Source organism: Pangasianodon hypophthalmus, chromosome 6 (assembly GCF_027358585.1).
Source record: "Pangasianodon hypophthalmus isolate fPanHyp1 chromosome 6, fPanHyp1.pri, whole genome shotgun sequence".
In the NCBI taxonomy this organism is placed as follows: domain Eukaryota; kingdom Metazoa; phylum Chordata; class Actinopteri; order Siluriformes; family Pangasiidae; genus Pangasianodon; species Pangasianodon hypophthalmus.
The window spans coordinates 30288483-30314960 of record NC_069715.1 but is presented as its reverse complement, the minus strand read 5'-3'; the positions used below and the strand labels follow the sequence as shown (position 1 = coordinate 30314960).

General features: G+C 36.9%; 1 protein-coding gene across 2 annotated transcripts in view; it reads left to right on the top strand.

Moving 5' to 3' along the window:
- Positions 1 to 26478, top strand: part of tspan4a (tetraspanin 4a) — a 120976-nt gene that overhangs the window by 49891 nt on the left and 44607 nt on the right. For both annotated transcript variants that reach the window (XM_026914460.3, XM_026914459.3), the window contains one exon: positions 22945 to 23136. In XM_026914460.3, the coding sequence (XP_026770261.1) occupies positions 22945 to 23136 (192 nt within the window). The remainder of the gene's footprint in view (positions 1 to 22944; positions 23137 to 26478) is intronic.

Here is a 26478-nt window from a genome sequence, read left to right as displayed (position 1 = left end):
AAGCAGTTTACTGGGATCAGTGAAAAGGTCTCAGTGTAGTTTGGAAGCTCCTTTCTTGAGTATGGAAGCAATAGGAATACTGTAACAGGCGGTTATAGGAGGCAGGAGACAGGTTTGTAATCTCAGCGTGGTGTTTATTAAGTGCAATCATAATCAAAGTTCGTAGCAGGGGTCAGAGAACTGAAGTCAGAAAACAGGTGAGGATCTAAATCAGGACGTACGACAAGAAACGACGAACTCAGGAAGCGAATGCTGTTTTCACACTTGCATGTTTTTTTTCTGGACTTAGGCCTGCTTGAGCTCAGAGTTCAGTACATATGGTGAAGCGTGAACGCTGCTTTTAAGCCCTGGATTGGTCCAGAGAACTGATCTCAGGTCCTCTAGAAAAGGCTGGTCTGGATTCACTTCTATCCGTGCTCAGTGCTTCCTGCTGAGTATCGTGATTGGTTCAAGTTGTCACGTTACTTCCTGTTTCTACCTTCATGATGCCAGGGGAAGGGTTGTTCTGGTTATTAATATTTAAAACCAGACTTTTATAGGAGTGGAGCTCTGTGATTAGCTCAGCTTGGTGGTGCGAGTGCTTGCACTGAGAGCATCGTGAAAAACACACGTCTCGTGCTGGCGTGCATGAGGACATGCCATGCATCTTCACCAAGTGTTAGTACCAAAGAAAAATAATAAAACCTAGTGAAACTAGTGCCTAGGATTTTGCAAACCCGCATGCACAAACATAATGTATGGAATTGTACAATCAATACGTGGTCCGGAAGGAATTCTTCTCCCACCCAAACAAGCCCAGAATCGTTCCTGAGTGCGGACCGAGAGATTTGCGCCTAGTGGGAAAAAGCCCCATGGCTCGGAAAACGCACTATATCTATAATCACTGGGAAACAACAGGGTGTAAATGGACACACTAATTAAGAGCTTAACACGGAACAGGTGCTCACATATAGAGAACAAACCAATGATAAGACGGGGCGGAGACTGGACTGAAGCCAAAACAAAGGCAAATGGCCATAACGTAAAGAAAAGCACATGACATGAACTCAGAACCGAATAAACGAGAGCAGAGTCCATCATGCCGGGAAACGTGCCGCACTCTGAGAGGAGGAAATGGCGATGAAAACCGAAAGGAAGTCCAAAGCATAAATCCAGCCTGGAAAAAGGAAAAAAGTGGATGATTAGAAAAAGCAAAAAATGAGATGTGTGTACATTTTCATTCATTTATTTGACAAATGCATTTATCCAATGCTCAACTGAACAGGAGGTACCGGGATTTGAACATACAACATTCCGATCCGTATCTCAGAACCACTCAGGTATCCAAATGAACGTGTGAAGACAGACTCCGGAATTTCGTCCGTGAAATGACTAAATAAATTGCCACCGTGTTGATATGAATCTTTCATCAACCTTCAAGTCTGATTCTGCATAAAAACACTGTATGGAGGGGTGTGTGTGTGTGTGTGTGTGTGTGTGTTTTACATTAACTACACATTGTTAAAACCACTCGCTTGACTTTCATTTCCTCTCCAGCGTACGTGGATTTTATTAAACGCAGCGCTGAAACGTGGCGTGTCGTGGATATAATTTACTGTTTGCGCTGATTCAGACTCACATTCATCGCACTTCTATTTTTTAATATCAACGAAACCAGGTGGCAGGTACGATAACGTTCGACGCACTGCTCGCAGATGAATGTATATTAGTTTACTGTAGTGCGAGGACACGTGTGTGTGATACACTCAGATCAGAAGTACGTAATTAACTCTCCGCAGTGTGTGTAATCACAGCGTGGCCTTCATGCAGCCTGAACTAAAGGCCCGAGGCTCCTGCTGGAAAGCTTCTGCCTTTTTAAAAAGACGATCAATCATTTAAGTGGTGACAGATTTGCACAGAATGTGTAATTAAACCTGGGAATTTTATTTAGAAATAAACTCCTCAGCAGTTTTGTTTAGTTTTTGCATTGCTTTTGTGTGCGTATGTGGCATTTTTTTGTTTCAAAAAGAAAATTAAAACAAAAAAAAAAACAAGGAAACAATTTTATTTTCTTTGTTTTTTTTATTATGATAAAAATGTATGGAGATGTATGGAAAGGGAGGAAATTTTTATTTCAATGCTTTTGCATTCGCTCACAAAACTTTAAAGATATTTACGTTTGCGAGGGAACACAAATATCTTTGCTAGAGAACGCAAAAAAAAAAAAAAAAAGAATTGCGAGAGAACGCAAAGTTTCTTGGGGGAATGCAAAAGTTTTTTCCATCACCATGTCCCGTTAGGGGCTCCGTAAAAATGGGATCAGCATAAGCAGAAAGAAATTTTGGGTGGGTCTGTGTACGTTTTTTTGATTCAAAATGAAATGGCTTTAAAACAATAAATATATATTAAAAAAAAACTCTCATATTTCTCCTTTGCTAGCTTTTTAAAAAAATCATTTAAGATCCATTTTGTGATAAAAATCAATCACAGGTCTTGAATGAGCGGATTACAGATCGCCGTTATGTCACGTTCATTTGTTTTTCAAAACAAACAATGAAACAGCTTTTTATTTTATTTCTGTTTTTGCTTCTCACCAATAAAATAGTTTTTTTTCCATTTTATTTTAAATAAATAATAAAATATTGATTCGTTTTCAATAGTATCTACTTTTTTTCTGTTTTAATAAAAGATTTGATAAAAATTGGATCAACCAGATCATGTTCAGAAAAATTTTTTGGGTGAGTTCGTGTACGTTGGGTTCATTCAGGTTTATTTTTGTTTTGTTTTGTTTTGTTTAAAAAACAATAATATGTAAAGGAGACGTTTGGAACAGTTTTTGGCTTTTAAACAAGAAGTTGTCTTTGAAGGAGGGCGACATGGACGACATGGCGGCTGGAAAATTGATCAGGATTTTCCTGGTGCTGCAATTTAAGAATATTTTAAACAGCGAAAATGTATTTCTGCACGTGTTGATTCTACCTGACGAACACAGACCGAGAAATTACCTCGTGTCAGCTTTTTCAGTTTTTCTCCTCGCTTTTGTACGTTTGTAACAAACAGAAATGTGTTTGCTTGTAAAAAAAAAAAAAAAAGACAGCTGCTTATTTGTGGATAACGACTTGGCTTCAGAATTTTACATGAAAGCTGCTCCTTACTCAGCTGCTTGTGTTTATCTCAGAACCAGATGCTTTGAAAAAAAAAAAACCTCTGCTAAATGGAAAGTTTTAATTGGAGAATTGAATATTATTGAATGTTATTTAATTGGTTAACCCTTTACACGCATTCTAAGACCTCACTAATATCCAGCTGATATCACATGCTAATTTGAGCATGTTTTTTCTTACACCTTATTCCACATTGCTGCTGAATTCTGGATTGTGATTGGTCAGAAGGTGTTGATTAGTTTTCTATAACAGCAGCTCTGACAGTAGTGCAGCTGAAAATCCCAGGTTTATATTAATGCTCTCATTCTAAAACATTATCGTTTCTATAGTAACAGCTCATTCACTGGGATCGTTAATGTGGTGAAGTTTTCTGTAAGGAGAAATGTGTTTATGTAACATTTATGGAAGGAGTCTCCAGTGTCAGCGCTTTGTAACAGGAGTTTACGCTTCTTTGCGGTTTCTCGGTAACATGACAAGCTACCAAGAAAGAGAAAAAAGGGAGGCTGGTGAAGGAACGACTGTTTATAGCTGCTATAACATATATGAGAACTGGAAGTAACTATAAACGGATAAAAATTATGACATGTCGTTCTTTAATAAATATAAAATTGTAATCGTTGTCAAATTGTTGTAGCGTAAGAGGAATAAAACACCGTTGAGACGTGCTGTTATAAGATACGCTAATGAAATACGCTTAGGAAAAATTAGCACGTTATGACGTCAGACCTAATGAGAGCTTCAGTTACTACAATTACTGTCAATAAGACTGTTATATCACTGGACATTAGCTGTTATGACAGGATTATGTCAGTCTTATGATGCAGTCTTATCATGTAAAGTGTGGCACAGTGTGAGCTAGCTAGCTAAAGGTTTTGCTTACAGTATATAGTGACGTTTTTTACCTGTCAGTGATATAGCGGAACTTTTCTTTTAAAAAAAACTCGTAAGTAAATTGTTTTCTCAGCATTTCATCGCTCACATTATCATCTTTAATAATCAGAAACTCAGACCGAACCCTTAGAGATTGTACTGAGCGCAGCACTGACAGCATCGTTCCTATTTTTATACTCAGCGCTCGGAGGAGTTGCTAAAAACACGAGTCAGTGATGTGGAACGTCTCGCAGAATGTCCTCGGTGTTGGAGAAGAGCTTTAACCTGGACGCGTATCGCGAGAGCCACGTGTGCTGTCAGATCCCTAATGAATTAATTGACTTTTTTAGCTCAGGACTGGTGTTTTAACTTATTAATTAATTAATTAATTCATTCGTTCACTCATACACTTATTTATTTATTTATTAAACATTTCTTAATACATTTCTTAATATATTGTGTAAAATATTTATGAACAATATTAAATAATTCATTGATTTAAACAAATTAACTAATAACAGATTAATTAATTAATTAATTAATTAAACATTTCTTAATGTATTTTAATCAATTTTAATCAATTAACTAATTAATTAATTTTTTCATTTATTTGCTCATTTATTTATTTATTTATTAAACATTTCGTAATATATATCTTAATGCATTACATAAATATTTATGTACAGTATTAACTTAATTAATTCTCTCATGCATTTATTTATTTATTAAAATTGTGTTGATTTGTTCACATTGATTTATTGAAATTTAATAAATCTGACTGACAAAAGTCGCTGATTAAAGACAAACTACGCTAAACATTGTACAAATAATACTGTATATACAAAAATAATTGGAGGAATTATTTTCTTAATGCTGATGGATATTAAATTATAAATGATTGTCCTTGATGATAAACATTAAATTAATTTAAAGTCAGAAGGTGCGAAACGTACATCAGTATAAGAATTGCTCATGTTATAATTTTAAATGTTCAATTGAGGCAGTAAACGGTTTCAGTGTCACAAAAATCCATTTTACAACATTAGAGTTAAAACGGTTTCACGTAACATTCATCGAAACGTTTTTTGTTCTATGGCAAGTGCATATTTTGCATATTTTTTCATGAATTAAATATCACTAAAAGCCAAAACGACTCGAGATATTATAAAAAAAATAAATAAATAAAAGATAAGGTGTGAGTTTAGGACGTTTGAGGCAGCGTGTGAAGCGCGATGCAGTGTTCCTGCGGAGAGAAATGACGTTCAGAAGAAAACGTCATTCTGAGAAAACGGCGGTACGTAAATACAGAACATTCTATTCAGGAAAAAAGCTGACAAGTGATTTATGATTCAGTGTGAAGATATTAAAGAGCAAAAGAAAGGCTGCTGAGCTTCTAATTAAAAAATGTAAAATACATTCACACACACACACACACACACACACACACACACAGAGTTACTGTTACCATCCTGAAGTTGATTATTTTCCCATAACAGCACGTCCCTGAGTGTTTTATTCCTCTTACACCACAGCGATTTACCAACGATTATGATTTTTACTTACATCACAACACACGTCACACTTTTTATCCATTTATAGTTACATTTAATGTTAAAAAAGTTAGTTCCTGTTGTCACTTATGTTATAGCAGCTGTAAACAGTCATTCCCTCACCAGCCTCTCTTTATTCTCTCTCTTCAAGTTAATAAGAAAAGAAACACAGTTTGTCATGTTAGTGAGAAACCGCAAATAATAATGCAGCGTAAACTCCTTTGTCCTGAAGATGTCGGAAGCTCTGACACTGGAGACTCCTTCCATAAATGTTACATAAACATCTCTTTATACATCAAAGTTTACACACAGTTTTAAACCCGTTTATTATCAGTGGAGCGTCTGCTGTACGAGTCCCTGTGAATGAGCTGTTACTATAGCAACGATAACGTATTATACCGAGCGAGCTGCACTACTGTCAGAGCTGCTGTTATAGAAAATTAATCAACGCCTCCTGAGCGTCGTGTCAGTGGTGCCGGACTCGGCGCCGGCGTAGTCTGTGATGAGTGAGACGGAGGAGTGAGATGTACAAGCCTGCGGTGATTAGCGAGCTGAAGTGAAAGATATTATTCTGTGAAGCAGGAATTTCACACGAGCTTATTTCACAGAGTAATTATCTGATCCTACATCCTGCAAAAGTTTGTGCACCCTTAGGACAAGATGAATACATCAAAGAAATTTATTTTCTATTAATAATACATCAGTAATTAATATCACATCATGTCTTGTCTGTTAAATTATTAATAATAAAAATACAATAATGTCAGTTCAAACGTTTGCATCTAATTTTTCTGAATGTGAAAAATATTATTTTGTCCTTCTCAAAGACCAAAGATGAAATATTAACACATACGTTTAGATTATAATCTAAAATTAATTAATATTAATTAAGACAATTAGTTTCACATACCAGTTTATTAAAAAAATTTTTTTCACGAAATTGTTTAAAAAAAAATAACAACAACATAATTTACCTGTACACCAATGTGCAGTCCAGTGCAAAAGTTTGCGCACCCCAGAACGAAATGAAGATGTATATATACATTTACAAGCAAAATATTTATTGTTTTGTTTCAGTATAATAATAATAATAGTGAAAAGTGAAAAATATTCTCTAATAACTTGTAAATTATTAGTCTAACGTTTTGCACGTCCTCTGAACAGCTTTTTGATCCTATTGATCCTATGCTTTTCGTCCCCTTGATACAGTGCAGAAGCAGTTAATAAGAAGAAGAATAAGAGAATAGTTTTTAGTGAAACGAATGCAGGCTGATGTTTTAATCAGGACACATCACTGATTTACGAGGCTCTTACAGTAAATATTACACACAGCTTAATGTCAGAATGCTATTTTTGTCCACATTGTGCGGTTTCAGTTGACGGAAGCGCTGGAGGAAGAAGTAATCCGAGCCGTCAGGTGGTCATACTGCAGAAGTGTGGATGATATTTCTCCTTTATTAAATCTCCGGCGGTTTTTTTGGATCCTCTTGACCAAGGTGTTGATGCAATTCCAAAGAAAAAAACCTTTGTATGTTACTGTTAGATGAAAATTCTGAAAAACAGTTTCTCACGCTGGAGAAGTTCTCAGACAGAATGGCCTGGAGGACGTAGTAATTTAACGCTAACCCCAGTTGACTTTTTCATTAAAACTTTAGATAGAAGGAGAAGTGGAGGACTTGGACACGGAGCAGAACGACAGAATGGTTAAATAGTGCTGAGAATTTGAGTGTTGAGGACGATCTTGAGTTCAAAAAGAGGAAAATATTTGAACTTGAGACAAGAAATATTAAAAAAAAATTAACAATTTAACATCTCAATACTTCTTCAGGAGCCTGAGGGATATCAGCTGTATTATGAATGAGTGCACACTTTTTTTTTTTTTAAGATTTTGAATTCATTTGATCGAAAACAAACTATTATTCTTGTCTAAATGGATTATCAGTCACTTTTCATCATTCAGATTCATCTTGTTTTATTTTCTTACCATTGAAGCGTATATGTCAGGTTGCCAGATCTACAGTTTTCCACTAAAACTAAGTGTATGGAGTTTTTGCATACATTAAATTAATTATATGAAGGTTTTATGGGTCAAATGAAATGTTTAATGCAGCTGTGTTTACAGTTTAAATATAGTGAATGAACAGGAGAAAGTGTGTCTCAGTTTGATGCCCTAAAGTCGACCACTGAGCCATTTGACGCTGATTCTCTCTGATTTGCTAATGTAGGAGATCAAATTTCAAAATAAAAACCATTTAAGGACATGCTAATATATGCGAAAACCATTTGCAGTATTAAACAGAGGTTAATTTTTACATGTGAGAAACAAACAAAATCATACACAGTCTACAAATTACATTTGCAGCTTCAGTGCTTTTTATTCTTCACTGTTAACAACGAGAATAAATAAATAGGTGCAATAAATGTGCAAAATAATAAATCTGTGTATCATATTACACTAATTAAGGACAATTCTTAAACTGCACTCGTGTGGCTGAGCTGAAATCACTGATACTGAAACTGAGAGCTTAGCGCAGCGTGGAAACTCCTTATAGCTGAATGATGGATGGAGGATGTGATGACTACAGCAGCGTCTGTTAGGATTTTAACGCCACGTTAACCTCCAGCTTCAGTTTCATCTGAAAACGAGTCTGGATCGATGTCTCTGAGCCGCCACGTGCCGCTGATCTGACTCTACACTAGCTGAGTGGGGTTGGATAGTGATGCGCAACCCGTGGCTCTGAAAGCGCTCTTTCTCACAGCGCTGCTCATGATGGAGTTCACTCTGTAACAGTGCACCGGTTTATTTACATTTTATTTAGCTTTAAAGGACAACAGAAATAACTACAGGAGGAATTCCTTCAGGATGGGAGTGCATGGGAGCGCATGGGAGTGCGAATAAAAAAAAATCTTGCATGAACACACCTCTCTACTTCATATAAAGTGATATTAAAGTGGTCCATTAAAAAAAAAAAAAAAAAAAGACTTTTCCTAGAGTGCTCTTGTGCAGTCGAGTGTAGAATCAGCTTCATCTGCTGTACGATATTTTTAGAAAAACTATTAAAGTAAATGTAGCTGCTTTCTTTACCGTCTGCCTCGCTGTTTTTTCCGCCACAGAACTAATCGACTTCCTCACGGCGGAGACTAGAGAAGGTACTAGTCCACTAGTTTACACTACACTAATACACACTAATTCACAGTACACTAATATGTACATACACACTGTGAGTTTATATACAGTTTAATATACGTGTTATTGAATTATTAGTCTGCATGTAAACAGAGCTGATGCTGTTGGGAATTTAATATCCTGAGTTGATTAGATTGAGATCAGTGTGTGTGTGTGTGTGTGTGTGTGTGTGTGTGTTATACCCCCTGTGTGTGTGTGTGTGTGTGTGTGTGTTTGACATTAACACTAGGTATCATGGGACGAACTCGGTGTTGATCTGAACATCACTGCATCCTTTGATGTGGCCCAGGAGCAGAATCAGTGATTAAAACTAGAAAAAAAATCATTTCAAGGTCACAGAGTGCATGATGGGAAATTTAGGAAGTGTGACATATTTGTATATTTATGTAAAGAATTAAACCCTCAGGGACATGCTGTTGTAGGAAAATAATCAAAGTCTGTGTGGTGTGATGAAGCGGAGACACTGTCACCACCCTGAGGTTGATTATTTTCCCATAACATCACGTCCTTGAGTGTTTTATTCCTCTTACACCACAGCGATTTACAATTTTTTTTTATTAATTAAAGAACATGTTGTACTTTTTATCCATTTATAGTTACATTTAATGTTGTGTAACATTTAACTTGTTAAAACAAGTTCTCGCTTGCGCTAGAGCAGTTCCCTCACCAGCCTCTGTTTTTTCTCTCTCTTAATCATTTTTATCGGCACTCTGATTAACACATTAACACATTAACACGAAGCTAACAGAGAAATTCCAGATGTTCGGCGCGGATCAGTGCTGGATGAAAACTTCGTTCTGCTTTGAGGGAATAATACTCGTGTTTGCATCAGGTTTCTAAAACAACCGTTCGCCTTTATGGCTGATGAAAGGGCAGCTTTGTGTCCACCATGGCTGAGATTGCCTGGGAGACGAACGCATGGCCGTGAAGGAGGGAGCACAAACTCATTATCCATCCTCCTCTTCCTCCTCCATCCTCCTCTTCCTCATCTTTCCTCCTCCTTCTCCTCCCTTTTTCTCATTTTCTCTTCAACTTACAAGAGACACGCTTTATAGCTTAGATAAAAAAATAAACCCATGAGGGCTTTATTGGTGTCGTCCGACTATATAATAATGTAAGATGAAGAAAGAGCGCTCAGGTTGATGGGAGGGAGAAATAGAGAGATGATAAAAGATGGAGATAAAAACGAAGCTGTGCTTTGTCTGGTTTTGTAGAGATGAACAGCACGAGGGCACTGCAGTGAGAGAGTGAGGGAGGAAAAGAGAGGGATGTGATCCGAATCAGAAACACAGCCACGCCGCACGGACGAATAAATGAGTTAGCGGAGCGCTAATGACAACACAGAGTCCGAATGCAGGGCAGGGATTCGGGTTTTAGAGCCGCAGCTGTGTGAGCAGAATGCTAGCTAAGCTGAGATGTAGGAGTGTGTGTGAGTGTGTGGGTGTGTGTGTGTGAGAGAGAGGCAGGAGGTGGTTATAGAACAGGTGTGTGAGCTACAGGAAGCTGGAGAGGGCTGAGAGGATATGAATAGTGCCAGATTGGCTGAATCACAGAGCACCTTGAGTAGCTCATAAGAGCCCCACGCCAGTCATTCATCAGAGCAAACACTCAGGAACCCACCTACTGCAGCCACACACACACACACACACACACACACACACGCACACACACACACACACACACACACACAGGGTGGTTATACTCTCCTGCAAACAATGAGTAAAGAAATTCTGGGACAAGAACTAGTCAGTGCGAGCGCTAATTAATGAACTATCCGAAGCATTTGTTATTTTTCTCCTGTTGCTATGGCGATATAGATACAGCTAAAAGGTCGCGGATAAAGCAGCGTGAGTAAAATTCACCCGGCAGCAAATCTGATTCACTGAAGGGGAAAGGACATGAAAGACATGCATTTGTTTTGTGTAGCATTTTGTTTTTGCTTTGTATGACTATGTTTTCAGGAATAATAGTGATCAGTGATTGGTTGTTGGGAATATAGTGGTGATCAGTGATTGGTTGTTGGGAATATAATGGTGATCAGTGATTGGTTGTTGGGAATATAATGGTGATCAGTGATTGGTTGTTGGGAATAATGGTGATCAGTGATTGGTTGTTGGGAATATAATGGTGATCAGTGATTGGTTGTTGGGAATATAATGGTGATCAGTGATTGGTTGTTGGGAACAGTGGAACGGTAAGTGTTCTTAGCTTTCAGAAAAGGGTTCTAATCTTTATTGGACCCCGTTCTGATGGGAAGACATGTCATAGGGTTCTACAAGCTTTAAGGGTTCCTCCAGAGGAACAACTGAAGAACCTTTTTTATTCCAAATTCATGCACTGCAAAATGATCAAAGTTTGTTCTTAAAAACGTAGAACCCTTAAAGATTCTTCAGCTTTCTGAACGCTTTCTGACAGGAGAACTCTCTGTTCTAAGGTCTTGATAGGACCTTCTAGGGTTCTGAAAGGGATAGCCAAAAAACCTTTACGGGTTTTACATTTTTAAGCGTGTAACTTTAATAAAGGTTTAATTTCAAGTACGCTGTTTATGAGCTGTTGCAGCAGCTCTGGGACTTGAACTCGTAACCTTCTGGTCACTAGAGCTGAAACTGAACCTCTGCACCTCTGTTTAATAAGCAATGAAGCAGTGAGGAATTTCCCATCTGCTCTAATGAAACAAATGAAACTTGTATAACCGAGATAAATTATTAACAACGTTCTGTGTGACATAGATGGAAAATTACATTTTTATATGTTCAGTTATATTTCGTACTAATTACTTCGTAGCTAGAATTTTGTATAAATAAAACTGCTTTAGTAGGTTTTTAGTAGCATGACTATCATCCTTAATCCTCATCCTGGGAAAATGTGTAGAAAATAATAAAAATAATCATTAAAAAACACTTAATTAATTAAATTAATTAATTAATTACCACTTAACCAGTAACCAGGGTTACTTATAAAGGAAAAAATATTGGCGTTAAGATTTTAAAGAAAGCCAAAACTGATTTGTAATTATGTTTAATAATTATTAATCTTAGTAAAATTATATTATAATGCAGTTGTATATACATATATAATAAAATAGATAAGTATCTGGTACAGTTACACAGTAGTGCTGCATGATTCTTGAAACAGGAAACAAGTTTTTTTTCGTTTAAAGTTCTGATCTTGTAACCGATTTAATTTCAGAGATTTCATTTCTGTTTCTGATGCAGTACAATTTAAGGAAATATAACTGGAAGTCAAGCTGAGAGATTCAAGGGGTTCACATTTATAATTATTACAAGGAATTGTAATTACTAGGTCAGAAGGTGTTGATTAATTTTCTGTAACAGCAGCTCTGACGGTAGTGCAGCTCGCTTGTTTGGGAACGTCATCGTTTCTATGGTAACAGCTCATTCGCAGGGACTCGTACGGCACATAAACGAATTAGAAAATTGTCTCCAGTATCAGAGGTAAAGCTGTAACTTTAAGTTTTCTGACGTCTTCAGGACAGAGGAGTTTACGCTTCTTTACAGTTTCTTGGTAACATGCGTAACAAGCTGCGTTTTTTTTCTCTTATTAACTTTACTAGAGAGAATAAAAAGAGGCTGGTGAGGGAACGACTGTTTATAGCTGCTATAATGGAAGTGAGAACTTGTTTTGTGGATGTTTCATCATATTAAACGTAACTATAAATGTATAAATTGTAAGTGTCGTCAGATTTCTGGGGTATAAGAGGAATAAAACACTTGCTGTTATAGTCCCACTGAATTGTAGTAAACCCGTCTTAAGACATATGTTTTTAACGAAGCCTTTGCTGCTTTATAAGGAACATTAGGCATGGAACAGATGTTGGCTATTTGTGGTGTAAATTATATATTTTTAATTTTCTTTTATTTCTTTCTTTATCTGATGATTTTTTTTTGTAATTGTACAGCACTTTGGTACACTCTGTGGTTTGGTTTTTAAAGTGCTTTATAAATAAATTTGAATTTAGTAAGAGTAGAAATAGTAATGTTGGTTCCTAAGCTCTGTGTATGAATAGAAGATGAAGAATTCAGATTAGTATATATTTTACGCTCGAGCCATATGGCTTCATTGTACGTGAGATAAACCAGGTGGATGTTACAGGATGCGTGGCTCAGGGACAAAAAAACACACACTGGCCACATCTGAAACATACTGTGTTATCGAGCTCATCTTACTTTGATCTGTTCAGCGCGAAATTTAGCTGCCCTCAATTTTTAGGCGAAGGAGAAGCAGCGAGGATCTGTTGTACCGCAGCCGCTGAAGATTTGGAGAGCAGCTAAAATATTTATTTCTGTAGTGCCTCCCCGCTTCTCGGCTTCTGTCTCTCGTCTCGTGTTGCAGTAGGCAGAATTCCAGCACCGTTCGGCTGATCCTCGTTCTCAAACTCCCTCCTGATGCTCCATGAGCCGGAGGGAAACACACACACACGCACACCCACGCGCACACACACACACACACACGCATACACACACACACACGAATGCACATAACAAGCTGTTTATACAGGCAAATTTCACACCAGGCCTGAATCTCTTCAGGCAACAGGAATGACATCAGCACTGAGGTGAAGAGGCTGAGAGAGTGATAGCATCACATTGTCATATAGGAGGAGAAAAAAAACAGCAATGATTAGATTAGAGTGTGTTTATGAATATATACTCTACACCTGTAAAGCTGTAAATAGCTCGCTACACAGAACCCACAAGAAAGCATGTGGAACGCACAGAAAAGCTCCCGTCATCCTGCAGATTGGAGCTAATCCTTGTATACAGCGTCATTAAAGATTACACGTAGTGCCAAAAAAACCCCGCCTTAACGGTGACGAGATCAGCGACCAGGTCTGCCTCAGCTCATTCTCCGGCCTGATCACACGAAAACTGAGACTACATTTTTTCTTCATGTGTATGGGCTCACGTCTCACACGTCTGATCTCTAGGCTCGATCAATTCTCATCAGAAATACATACAAATTTAAACAGGCAAATACAAATGTGTGCCTTAACTCCTCCCAATCTCCGTCCTCAAACTTCACCCTGCTAAAAATTCCGCCCTTAAATTTAGCCTGAAGAAAAGATGCAAATACTAACCCCGCCTTTAGCCCCTCCCTTAAAATTAGCTTTAAGAAAAAAATACAAATACTAACCCCTCCTTTAGCCCCTCCCTTAAAATTAGCTTTAAGAAAAGATGCAAATACTAACCCCGCCTTTAGCTCCTCCCTTAAAATTAGCTTTAAGAAAAAAATACAAATACTAACCCCGCCTTTAGCCCCTCCCTTAAAATTAGCTTTAAGAAAAGATGCAAATACTAACCCCGCCTTTAGCTCCTCCCTTAAAATAAGCCTTAAGAAAAGATACAAATACTAACCCCGCCTTTAGCCCCTCCCTTAAAATTAGCTTTAAGAAAAGATGCAAATACTAACCCCGCCTTTAGCTCCTCCCCTAAAATTAGCTTTAAGAAAAGATGCAAATACTAACCCCGCCTTTAGCTCCTCCCCTAAAATTAGCTTTAAGAAAAGATGCAAATACTAACCCCGCCTTTAGCTCCTCCCTTAAAATAAGCCTTAAGAAAAGATACAAATACTAACCCCGCCTTTAGCTCCTCCCTTAAAATTAGCTTTAAGAAAAGATGCAAATACTAACCCCGCCTTTAGCTCCTCCCCTAAAATTAGCTTTAAGAAAAGATGCAAATACTAACCCCGCCTTTAGCTCCTCCCTTAAAATAAGCCTTAAGAAAAGATACAAATACTAACCCCTCCTTTAGCTCCTCCCCTAAAATTAGCTTTAAGAAAAGATGCAAATACTAACCCCACCTTTAGCTCCTCCCTTAAAATTAGCTTTAAGAAAAAAAATACAAATACTAACCCCGCCTTTAGCCCCTCCCTTAAAATTAGCTTTAAGAAAAGATGCAAATACTAACCCCGCCTTTAGCTCCTCCCTTAAAATTAGCTTTAAGAAAAGATGCAAATACTAACCCCGCCTTTAGCTCCTCCCTTAAAATAAGCTTTAAGAAAAGATACAAATACTAACCCCGCCTTTAGCTCCTCCCTTAAATTTAGCTTTAAGAAAATATACAAATACTAACCCCACCTTTAGCTCCTCCCCTAAAATAAGCCTTAAGAAAAGATACAAATACTAACCCCGCCTTTAGCTCCTCCCTTAAAATTAGCTTTAAGAAAAGATACAAATACTAACCCCACCTTTATCTCCGTCCTGAACCTTAAACGGATACAAATACTTAACCTGCAATTTCAGCCTTCAAAACAGATATAAATACTAAATTTGCCCTAATCAACTTTATCCTAAAGAAAAGAGACCCCGCCCAGTCTCTGCCTCACTTGAGTCATGTGATTGTGTGAGACTGACTAATAGCACTAGTAGTGTTTAACCTGGTCTTACTCAGTAGTGTAAACAGTGTTCCTCACGTGTTCAAGCGTTCTCCCTGGTGTTCAGGTTTAAGAAATCCACCAGCTGCTCTGTGATGATTCTCAGGATTAACAGAAGTCCTGCCTCAGCTGTGTGAAGTGCTCACGATGGACTTTACTGCTTCAGCAAGAGATTTTAGAGTTTAGAGTTTTTCAACACTTTATAGTCAATGTGGAACTCATCAGGCAGCGAGTGAAGCTTCAGTAAGACGACTTTCGTTCTTTCTTTCTTTTCCGTTCTGTGTTCTGAACGAGCTGCAACGTCTTTAAAGTTCCTCTGAAATCAAAATCTGTGTTTCAGAGCTTTACAAAAAATACTTCTCATTTAAAGATTACGGTTCGTGACTTCTGGGCAAACGATTACAATTTTTTGATGACTCGTCCTGTATTCGTTTTGTGTTCATCCAATTAAACACTCTCTAGGATGTATATGCCCCGCCCCCTGGGGGCGTGTCTTGCTCTACAGCTGTAGCTTGTTAGTAGTAATCTGTGTGTTTTTGTTTGTACGTCTTCCTGCATTACTACTATCTCCTTTTCCAAAAAAAAAAAAGATTGGTATTTATTCACGTGGAAGAGGGCGGAGTTTGTGTGAGTCAGCAGTTTTGTGACTTTTTTGAGGCGTGTTTTAAGCGTTTTGATGCCAGAACGCCACTCCCTCAGACTGATATGTAAAGAATGTTTTATCTCGAATGCTATTGGCTGTTGTTTTATCCAGGCACTTCCACGCACATCATCACTCTGACTTCCTGTTTCGAAAGGAAATACGTCAACATACTGAATCAGATCACGGCTCTTGAGCCATTTTAAAGAGGCAGAAACATGTTATAATAGTTTAATCTACAGATTCTAAAAGCTAGTTTATAACTAGCTTAAGATTTTTTTCACGGTTTCTCAGATGATAATAAGAAGCTCTATGTTACTTACATGGAACTCAAATGATAAACCTGCATTTAAGATTAAATCAAAGTCCTTAATTGTAGATTTTGGTTTGAAATTAGCAGCTTTATTGTGGAAAGACTTAGTAGATAATCAGTATTTCTGTGTGAAGAAGCATTTTGAAGAAGTACGTGGATGTTCTCATTTCTGAGATGATGTGAGAAGTGTTAGGTTTAACATTTTTCAAACCTTTTCAGGAGCTGTTTTTATACAGTACGTATATTTTATCACTTAAATATAATTTATCAATCTGACAGGAAATGACAGGATGTGACTTCCTGCTACACTATATGAAAGCGTTCAACATGATGAAACCCTGTCACGACCCAGCAGAACAGTTTACTCCAGAATATACGTGCGCTTTGGAGATAATCATCCTGCGCAATCGTCAGTGTGAATATTTCACCAACAAAACTGATTTTAAAGAATAACAAATTCTGATTTAAAGATGACCAAAACATGAACACTGAACATGAACGTTTCAAACAAACAGCAGAAAAGACAAACTCACGTGGGATAAAACTGATCAAAATTCACAGAGTGACCAAATCACTCATCACTCATCACATAAACGATTCATAAATCATAAATCACGGCTTTACTGTCAGTGCAAACCAAACAAAAGCATTTTAATAAGTGCCGTAAATAACCAAGTCATATAACAGTGTGTGTGTGTGTGTGTGTGTGTGTGTGTGTATTTTTAATTATTTTAACGTTAACGAATACACACGTCTTTTCCAAACTGATTATAGTCACTAATTTACTCACATAACAACAACATGATCTCAGGAACGCTTCAGACCTGACGATTTTCATAACGGTATAAAATAATAATAATAATAATAATAATAATAATAATAATAATAATGATAATAATAATAATGATAATAATAATAAATGAATACATGACAGTGCATACCATGCATTATTTAACCAATACATTATTATTATTATTATTATTATTATTATTATTATTATTAATTGCAGCTCAATATTTTCTTTTGCAGTGACAAAATAATAATAATAAATAATAAATAATGAGTACAATAATTAAAATAATATAAAACTCGTGTTAAAAAGTCAAAATAATTTAAAAGTAACAGGTCAGTAACAATAAGGCAAATAATTAAAACTTAAGACTAAAGTGGAAAAATATGTTTTTACTATTTAAAATAAATCAGCGATAGAGCTTAATGAATGTTTATTAGTAATGTAGTAATTTATGGAACAATTATTATATTAATAATAATTAATTTATGACAATCACAATTTTCAACACCTACAATTTTATGGAACATTAAATATCTGATGATTTTATGATTTTATCGACCGAACCAAAATATCAACGTATCAGCCCAGACGTCTAACAGAACACCGCAGATAGCTGTAGTGAACTTTCCTTGGCCAGTTCATCAGGTCCACTGGCTAATTATTACACTCTGTAGCCCATTTGTTTCCTCTGCACAAAGTATTGGCACCCCTCTACCCTGTACCATTATTGGAAAGAGCGCACTGAAGGAGCACCACTGAGCAGATATTATTAATATTATTAAGGCATGTAAATAATTCAGTTATTTTTTAAACCATAATTGGTGTTTTAATCAAAATCTAGTGTGAGAATTCAACAGAGCGTCCTTGGATTTGTCCTAGAAATACAAATATTAAAAAAATGGAATGAATCAAAGGTAATGAAAAGGCTTGGGTGAACATCATTAGAAGTAAAGGCTTTATTTTCCTTTCTGCTTTTTACATTTCTGCTTTAACAGATTATCTCGGATGGTTTGGCCTGTCATGAGCACCAGGAGACAATAGTTTCACAGCCTGAGGGTTTATTTCTGTGCAGGTGCGAGTGTAATTTGCAGGTATAACATTGATGTGTTGCTAATTTGCTTGGATGAAAGCTTTTTTCTCTCCTTTGCACTCAGTTGTGATTTCTTTTTTATGGTCAGAAATAAAGGTTTCTGTGCTGAAGGCTGGTGCGACTTCTCTGAATTTTCAACCTATTTTGGCACCAGATTGTGATGTTAGCACCTGTCAGGACCCTCTTAGCACACCGCACTACTTTATTACACACTTTCACCCTATTGTTCACCGTGTAGGTGTTCAGTTAGAGAATAAAGTGCAGATTTTTCCTGCCCAGTGTGTGTGTGTGTGTGTGTGTGTGTGTGCGTGTGCGTGTTCGTCATCCTGAGCTTCAGTGAAACACCACTCAGAAGAGAACATGACTGGACCGAGAACCTCCCCATGAAGAACTCTGGTAGTCTCTCTGCTGTACTAAGAATAAACCACCTCCCTAATCAGAGCTTCACAGTGGCACAGAGGGGTGCCAATACTTTTTTGCAGCATAACAGATGGACTGCAGCCAGTAAACAAAGACTTAGACTTAAAAATATACGTAGATGCCAGAAAAGATTCCTCAGATCACTGATGTACACTCTGAAAAAACATAGAACAATTCTTCAGTCACAACTTAAGGGTTCTTTGAAGAACCCAACACCAGAGTGTTTCCATATCAGGTTCCTAAAAGCAACAGAACCCTTTTAGAAAGCTTTAGAAGAACCCTTAAAGAAGAACCACTGAAGTTATGAAGACCTCCTATATTATTATTATTATTATTATTATTATTATTATTATTATTATTATTATTGCTACAGTATTGGAAAACTTAGAACCCTTAAAGGATCTTTGGTTGTCCCTGTGAGTTCAAGGGTTCTACAAAGGTTCTTCGTAGAACCCTACAAAAGAGTGTTTCTATTTCTGAAAGGCTTCTAAGGTTTAAAATTTAGAAATATCTAGAACCATTAATGGCTCTTCTGCTTGAACCCTCAGTATGTCCATGTTCTATGTAGAACTCTTTAATAGAGTACTGTTTTACAGTACAGGAATCCTTAATTATCCCTTAAATGAAAAATTAAAGAACCCTTAAAGAACCATTTTTCCCAAGAGTGTGTTCTACAAACTACAAATTGTTGCTTAATATTTTCTTCTAAATATCTAGAAGCTGTCAGGAATTTAACATTTAGCTCTTGGATCTTGGAACGAGGGTTCTTTAAGGGTTCTTTAAGGGTTCACTGGATGATTAAGCTTCTAGAAATGGTTCTACTTGGAAACTGTTCTGACAGAGAAAACACTCTGTTTTAGGTTCTTCATAAAACTTTTAACGGTTTCCCCAGAGGGACAACTGAAGATCCTTTACGGAAGCTAGGTTTACTAAGAGTGTAGCAACAACAACAACAACAACAACAACAACAATGATGGTGATGATGGTGATGATCTATCTCTTAGGGAAAGAGTTTACATCTAGAACCCTTAAGGGCTCTTCTGATTATCCTTCTGTGTGTAATCTAATATTCTATGAAGAACCCTACAACACAGTGTTTCCCTATCAGAACTGAAGCCATTTATGGATGCTAAGAACCCTTACTTATCCAATGAATCCTTTAAAACCCTTGAAGAACCCTTTTCTAAAGAGTGTACTAAGTACCAATGTTAAACTCTTTGGATAATTAAAGGTTCTTAGCATCTAAAAAAGGATTCTAGCTCTTATAGGAATGCGTTCTAACAGGAAACATGTTGTTGTAGGGTTCTACTAGCTTTAAGAGACAAGGAAGAAACCTTAATGGTTCTAAGAGTATAGAAAAAACATTTATTAAACTGAATAATTGTTGTACACCACAGTGATGCTTCTACACGATGTTTTTTTTTTCCTGTCTGCAGTAAATACTGTAAAAATCAAACACTCGAAAGGTTCTTTAATAAACCAGAACAATGGTTTTAATGCAGCGTCACTTTTCATATTGAGTCAAAAATGGAAAAAAGTGCTTCGTATGAAAGATTAAACATTAGACCTGTAAGGACAGAAGAAAGAGTAAATGAGAGTCGTGCACGTTCGGAGGGTTTTATTTGAATATAGATTTCCTCCAGCAGGTTGGATCCGACTCGTGAATTTTTGGGCACTGCAGACGATGGAGCGAGAACGATAAGAGAACCCGAAGGTGATTAGTGCATTATTGATCTGTCCCTCTCCTCCATCTTGGCTTCTGCTTCATCAGCATTCATTCTTTCTCTCTCAGTCCAACTCAGCTTTGGATCTCGTTACCAAACTCCAGCCGTTTCCATCGTGCTCTCCGTCCTGCCGGAGTAGAACCGCAGTTTATTTATCGATATTTGCGGGGAGTAATACGCAGACGAGAGCTCAGCAGTGTAGCTGGAGATGTCAGATGAGTGGTGTAAGCAGTAAATATCAGTGTGTGTGTGTGTGTGTGTGTGTGTGTGTGTGTATCAGTGATAGCTCTGTGCTCTAATGGTGCATAAAGCATGTGTGGGGATCTGTTAAAGCTGCTCAGAGAGAACATTACAGGCCCGTGTTAATCTGGAACCTATCAGAACGCTGGTGACAGATTCGCTGGAGGTTTCTTCCTCGGGAAAATGCGAGTGCATCTCTTATATATGAGACAGACTGTACAGCTGGCTGTGCATTCATTACCGACTGCGGTGACGACAAACATGACGGAAAACTGCAAAAATCTGCAAATGAACGCAGAAAAAAAAACCAGATTATAATATGTGGATTAATCAGGGTATTTTTTTGTACTAAAACATTTCACTTACTTCTCATAAAAATTAAACTACGTGTAAAACACAACTGTCCTCGTCTCTTAGAGAAAAGTTTAATAACAGCACATCCTTAAGTGTTTTATTCCTCTTATACTACAGCAATTTGTCAAAGATTTAAATATTTTATTTATTAATGAATGACCTTCTCTGTTTATAGCTACATTTAATGTTATGAAACTAGTTAGTTCCTGTTGTCGCTTCCGTTATAGCAGCTATAAACAGTCGTTCGCTCACCAGCCTCTTTATTCTCTCTCTTCATGTTAATTAGACAAGAAAATAAAAACGCAGCTTGTCGTGTTACCGAGAAAACGCAAAGAAGCGTAAACTCCTCTGTCCTGAAGATGTCGGAAATCTTAACGTTACAGCTTTACCTCTGACTGTTACAAAGCGCTGACACTGGAGACTCCTTCCATAAATGTTAATTAAACATCATCTATGTATCAACGAAACATATACGCGCTTTTTAATCTGTTTATTATCAGTGGAGCGAGTAATAATCAACACCTTCTGACCAATCAGAATCCAGAACTCAGCAGCGCCGTGGTTTAAAACACATCGAACATCAAAGCTGCTCTTCAGATCTCCTTCAGGTTGTGTTTTTTTGAAGCAGAACTCTGAGAGGTGTGTGTGTGTGTGTGTGTGTGTTGTTGGAGAGTCATGCTGGGTTAAACCTCGACTCATAGTGAAAGTGCAGCAAGATTAAAAATACTCTTTTAATAATGCAGCCAGTAACAGATTTCTATTTAAATAGAGAACAACGAGGTGTTGGAGAGACACGAGGGATTTTAATACAGACACGTCGTCTGTATGAGAATATTTTTCATTCTTACTTATTTTTCGTGAGATATAGACACGCATAAAGAGAGAGGACTTCCTGCATTCGGTCTGTGAATCATGTGAGACGGGGTGGGAATTTAAAACATCTGTGACATCTCTATTTTTTAACAGCTAAGTGAATGTCAGTTGTATTACAGACTAAAGCACAGACTGGAGCAGGACATCATCTAATTTCATGCAGAATCTGCCCTATTTTAGAGAGAAGTGCAATTAAGCAGGCTGTAAGAGGGAGAGCTTTGGGAATTTAATATAAAGCAAAGCTAGTAATACAACATTATTGCTTACTTAATGAGGTAGATTGTAATGCTTACCTTTATTGTTGATGATTTAGCAAAAATATTATGTCTCTCTTGCTCTTTCTATATACTGTATATAAATAGTAGGAATGCATCGATTTTGCCCAATTTTTTGTGAGTAAAATGTGTAACTTACTTCTTATTAATCAATCAGGGACATCTCATAGCATTTTATTTAGCTCTGTGTGTGTGTGTGTGTGCGTGTGTGTGTGGATTGTTGTCGTGTGCTGCTAGTTTTTTGTCTAAAATGTTATGGAGTTTAAACACAATTGCACCTCGACTCACGAGCAAGGTGAAGACCTGAAGTGTCTCAGTGCTCAGTTCTCGCTGAAACGAACTGCTCTCTCTCTCTCTCTCTCTCTCTCTCTCACACACACACACACACACACACACACACACACATGAAAGTTTCAGGTCGGTTGTTGTCACGCTGTCTATTAAATGTCCTGTTTAAATACCATAAAGATGTTTTCATCAGGTGATTTGTACTGTAGGAAGATGCTGCAGTTCCTCCTATTAATATTTTAACTCTGCGTATTTTATTTAAAAAGCTAAAAAAGCCTAAAGGTTTCCTTTAGGTTACTGAGGTTAAGGTTAGCCTGAGATCTTAGGACCTACAGTGGAGTGCAAAAGATTGCATCTGGGGAAATGTACCTGAGTTATATATATATATGTATATATAAAAAGAATCCCAAGAAGTTAAAAATGGCTCTACATTTGGACTCCATAGGGACAAACCAAAGCACCTATAAGGGTGAATCTGTCCTTGTAAGAGTGTGAATGTATCCTGCAGCAGAAATCCCTAAATAAAATCTGACACAAAAAGAAACATTTGATGAGATGTTCCTAAAAAGATCTGGAGATGTGAAAGAGGTTGGAGTTGGTAGATATGATGTAGATATTTTTCCCCTACCATTAATAAATTAACATAAACTATTTGACGACTGCTGTAACCTGTGATAATAAACGAGCGTTTGTGAAACCATACACGTCGGTATCATTGTCTTTGCGGTTCTTGATTTTGTCCTAAGGGTGTACAAACTTTTGCACATGACTGTTTATTCTGTCTTTCCCAGCTGGGGGGATGTGGGATTCTGGGAGTGGGCGTCTGGCTGTCAGTCACCCAAGGAAACTTCGCTACTCTCTCCACCTCACTACCGTCTCTGTCTGCTGCCAATCTCCTCATCGCCGTGGGAACCATCATCATGGTGATCGGCTGCCTGGGCTGCGTCGGCGCCGTCAAGGAGAGCCGGCCCTTGCTTCTCAGCGTAAGTACCGTCCTTAACGTACTGAGGTGAAGTGCTTTCTTTTTGTCCTAGCTGATGTAACGTAAAACAGTTGAGAATTTGTATGCAAATGAGATGCTAACATCACCAAGTGGTAGCCAATCAGAGTGTTGAATGAGCCGTGGCATTTGGAGCGAGCCACGCCCACAATCATGGTCAAGCTGAAAGATAAAACAAGCAGGAAATTAAATCCACTGGCATAAACATTTATACTTAAAGTGGAGCAGAGGATAAATACAAAAAAATTTAGATTTATACATTTTTAAATGTACAGAACATTATATTTTTCAGTATTTACAGGATCTCAGCAGTACATTTCGGTTCTCTGAGTTTACATTCGTGGTTTTGTTGTTATTGTAGAAGAATCTAGAATACCAGAAGACAGTAGTTTATAGTGTTTAAACTTTTTTGTGTAATCGTAACGCAAGCCCAAATAAGTAAACGACTGAGTGACGGGGTGGTGTGATGAAGCGGAATCACACTCACCACACAGAAGATGATTAGTTTCCTATAACTGCATGTCCTGAAGTGTTTTATTCCTCTTACACCACGACAATTTACCAAGAATTACAATTTTCTTTTGAATAAAGAATGTCATGCTTTTTTGTTTAATAGGTTTGAAGTTACATTTAATGTTGGGGAACGTTTGTGAAACAAGTTGCTTCCTGTTCTCACTTATGTTATTTATATATATATATATATATATACGAACTGTTTAAACACTTTTTAAATAAAATCTGGTACATCATGGTCGTTGTGGACCTCATGGTTGTCTCAACACTTTTTGCATCTGCTCTTTAACCCTCTAATGCAACTAACAGCCCAAATTTAAACACACAAAAGCATTTTTTTTTATATAGAATCATAATTCCTGTCATCTATGATTCATTAGAAAATCTGAAGTTTATCATTATTTCAATGTTCACCATAGTGGAATCGCTACCATCAAAAAAAAAAAAGCTCACATTGTAAATATAAATACATTAAAAATATAATAGAGTATAAATATAATAAAATCAATCCCTTCAAATCAAATCTCTTTATATGGAAACATATCAAGTTCTAAAAATAAATTTCTCTTCTAAATCCAATTCTAATCTTTGCTGCTTGTTACAGGATCTGATACGTTTGCTCTGATATCGGATCTGATATCCGATCCATCTTTTTTTTTGAGTGACATGGTCTCGAGTCTGGGCCTCTTGAAAGTTGTTGAAAGATTATTATTTTTTTTAAAATTTCGTTCATAAGCATTCCTTAGAGAAGTCATAAGAGAAGTTTTCACAGCTAGCCACGCCCCTCTGACTAACATTCTAACATTTTTTAATTATAAAATGGCTTGTATGAATTCTTGAAGCGTTTGTGACTTTGTAGTCTTGAACCCATGTTTGATTTTATGAACACGTTTGAAGAGAATACACCTGAGCAGTGGAGATAAATAAAAATAAATGAATTTCATACGTTTGGTTAATTGCTTTGCTTATTATTGTACAGATTCTTATGAGATGTTTCACAGAAGTGTGAATTCTTCCGAGGCAATGTTGGGAATTATTTCTTCCCATTTTTTTCCCAAAGGAGGAAGAATGAATACTTACAGTTCTCTGAAGAAATGATGTAACTCGCTTGACAGAATAAATTATGCAAAAAAGATGTGAAATAAAATCCAGAGGAATTCTAACAAGCAAGAGCAATTTCTGTCCTTCACAATCATTTTAACTGTTCAATATTTTATGAGTTTCTTTTTTTTTTAGGGCGAATTCTTAATAATTTATTAGAAATTATGATACAGCATTTTTCAAAAGGTTGCCGTAATATGCTCAATAATCCAATATGTCTCATTACATCATGTATACATTCATAAAATATAAATAATATGTGAGGAATCTGTGTGTGTGTGTGTGTGTGTGTGTGTGTGTGTTACAGTGAAATACTGAGTGACAGTGCGGTGTGATGAAGCGAAGTTGATTCGTTTCCTATAACAGCACATCCCCAAGTGTTTTATTCCTCTTACACCACAGCAATTTAGCAATGATTACAGTTTTATATTTCTTAAAGAACATGTACTTTTTATTAGTTTATAGTTACTTTTAATGTGTCCATGAAACAAGTTCTCACTTACGTTAGAGCAGCTTTACATCTGACTGTTACAAAGCACTGACACTGGAGACTCCTTCCATAAACAGATATAAGAAACAAATGTTAAATAAACAGATTTCTCCTTACAGAAATCTTCACCAAATCTTCAACGATCCCTGTGAACGAGCTGTTACTATAGAAACGATGACGTATTAGAACAAGCGCATTGATATAAATCCGGGATCTTGTTATAGAAAATGAATTAACAACCTTCTGACCAATGAGAATCCAGAATTCGATAGCGGAGTGGCAATAAAAAAAGAACTGAAGTGCCGTGCCTATAGCGAGAAATAGATGAAATATAAGCGCATCGTGCAGCAGTCAGGTGGAACGTTAGCAGTCATATCTCTTCACGCTGCAGTACGACAGGCGCCCTATGAATACAGGAGTTGAGTTTGACAAAGCTTCATGTCACCCTTCATGGCACACAAGAGTCTTACAGAGTCTTAAAAATCCTCCCTGAGCTGTCGGGAAAAGCTTTATAGTGCAAAGTCATCAGACTGGATCTGTGAGTGAGGGATAAACAGACCTGAACTGAACCCAGAAAATGTTCAATGGAGAAATATGTGCTGAGAAGAAAGTTGCATATTAATGCAGTTTTTGGCTCGAGGTTCCAAAAACCGGTGAGTACAACAAAAATTAAAATAAATATGAGACATGAATGAATTGAAAATGATTGATGTAGCTCCATTTGCATGCGATGTATAGTATGCAACACTGGAGATATATATATATATATATATATATATATATATATATATATATGTCTAGCTTATGAAGTTACTTCCAGGTTTGACGTATCGGTGTATGTTATGAGATGTTATTACTGCTCATTTTGTTATAAATACTAATTTAAGTCCAGCCTGCAGTAAAGTACCACAAATACATCCTCATAATCCTAGAATCTTGCACAGCCCGAAGTGAAAGTATGATTTTCCCACACAGAAGATGAAAATTTCATAACCAGCAGTTATTTCGTAAAGTGTTCTTCAGGAATATTCAGATTGCCAAATTGTGATATCACACCAGCTTTTCTGAATGCATCTTGTTTGCAAGGTTTTATATGGATGAAAAGATGGCAGGGTGACGTTCCCATCTGTCACGCGGTGACACATTGCCATTTTTGAGCACTTAGCTATTCCAGCCAGTAGTTTAAAAAAAGATTTAAAAAAAGGTACGTCACAGAAAATC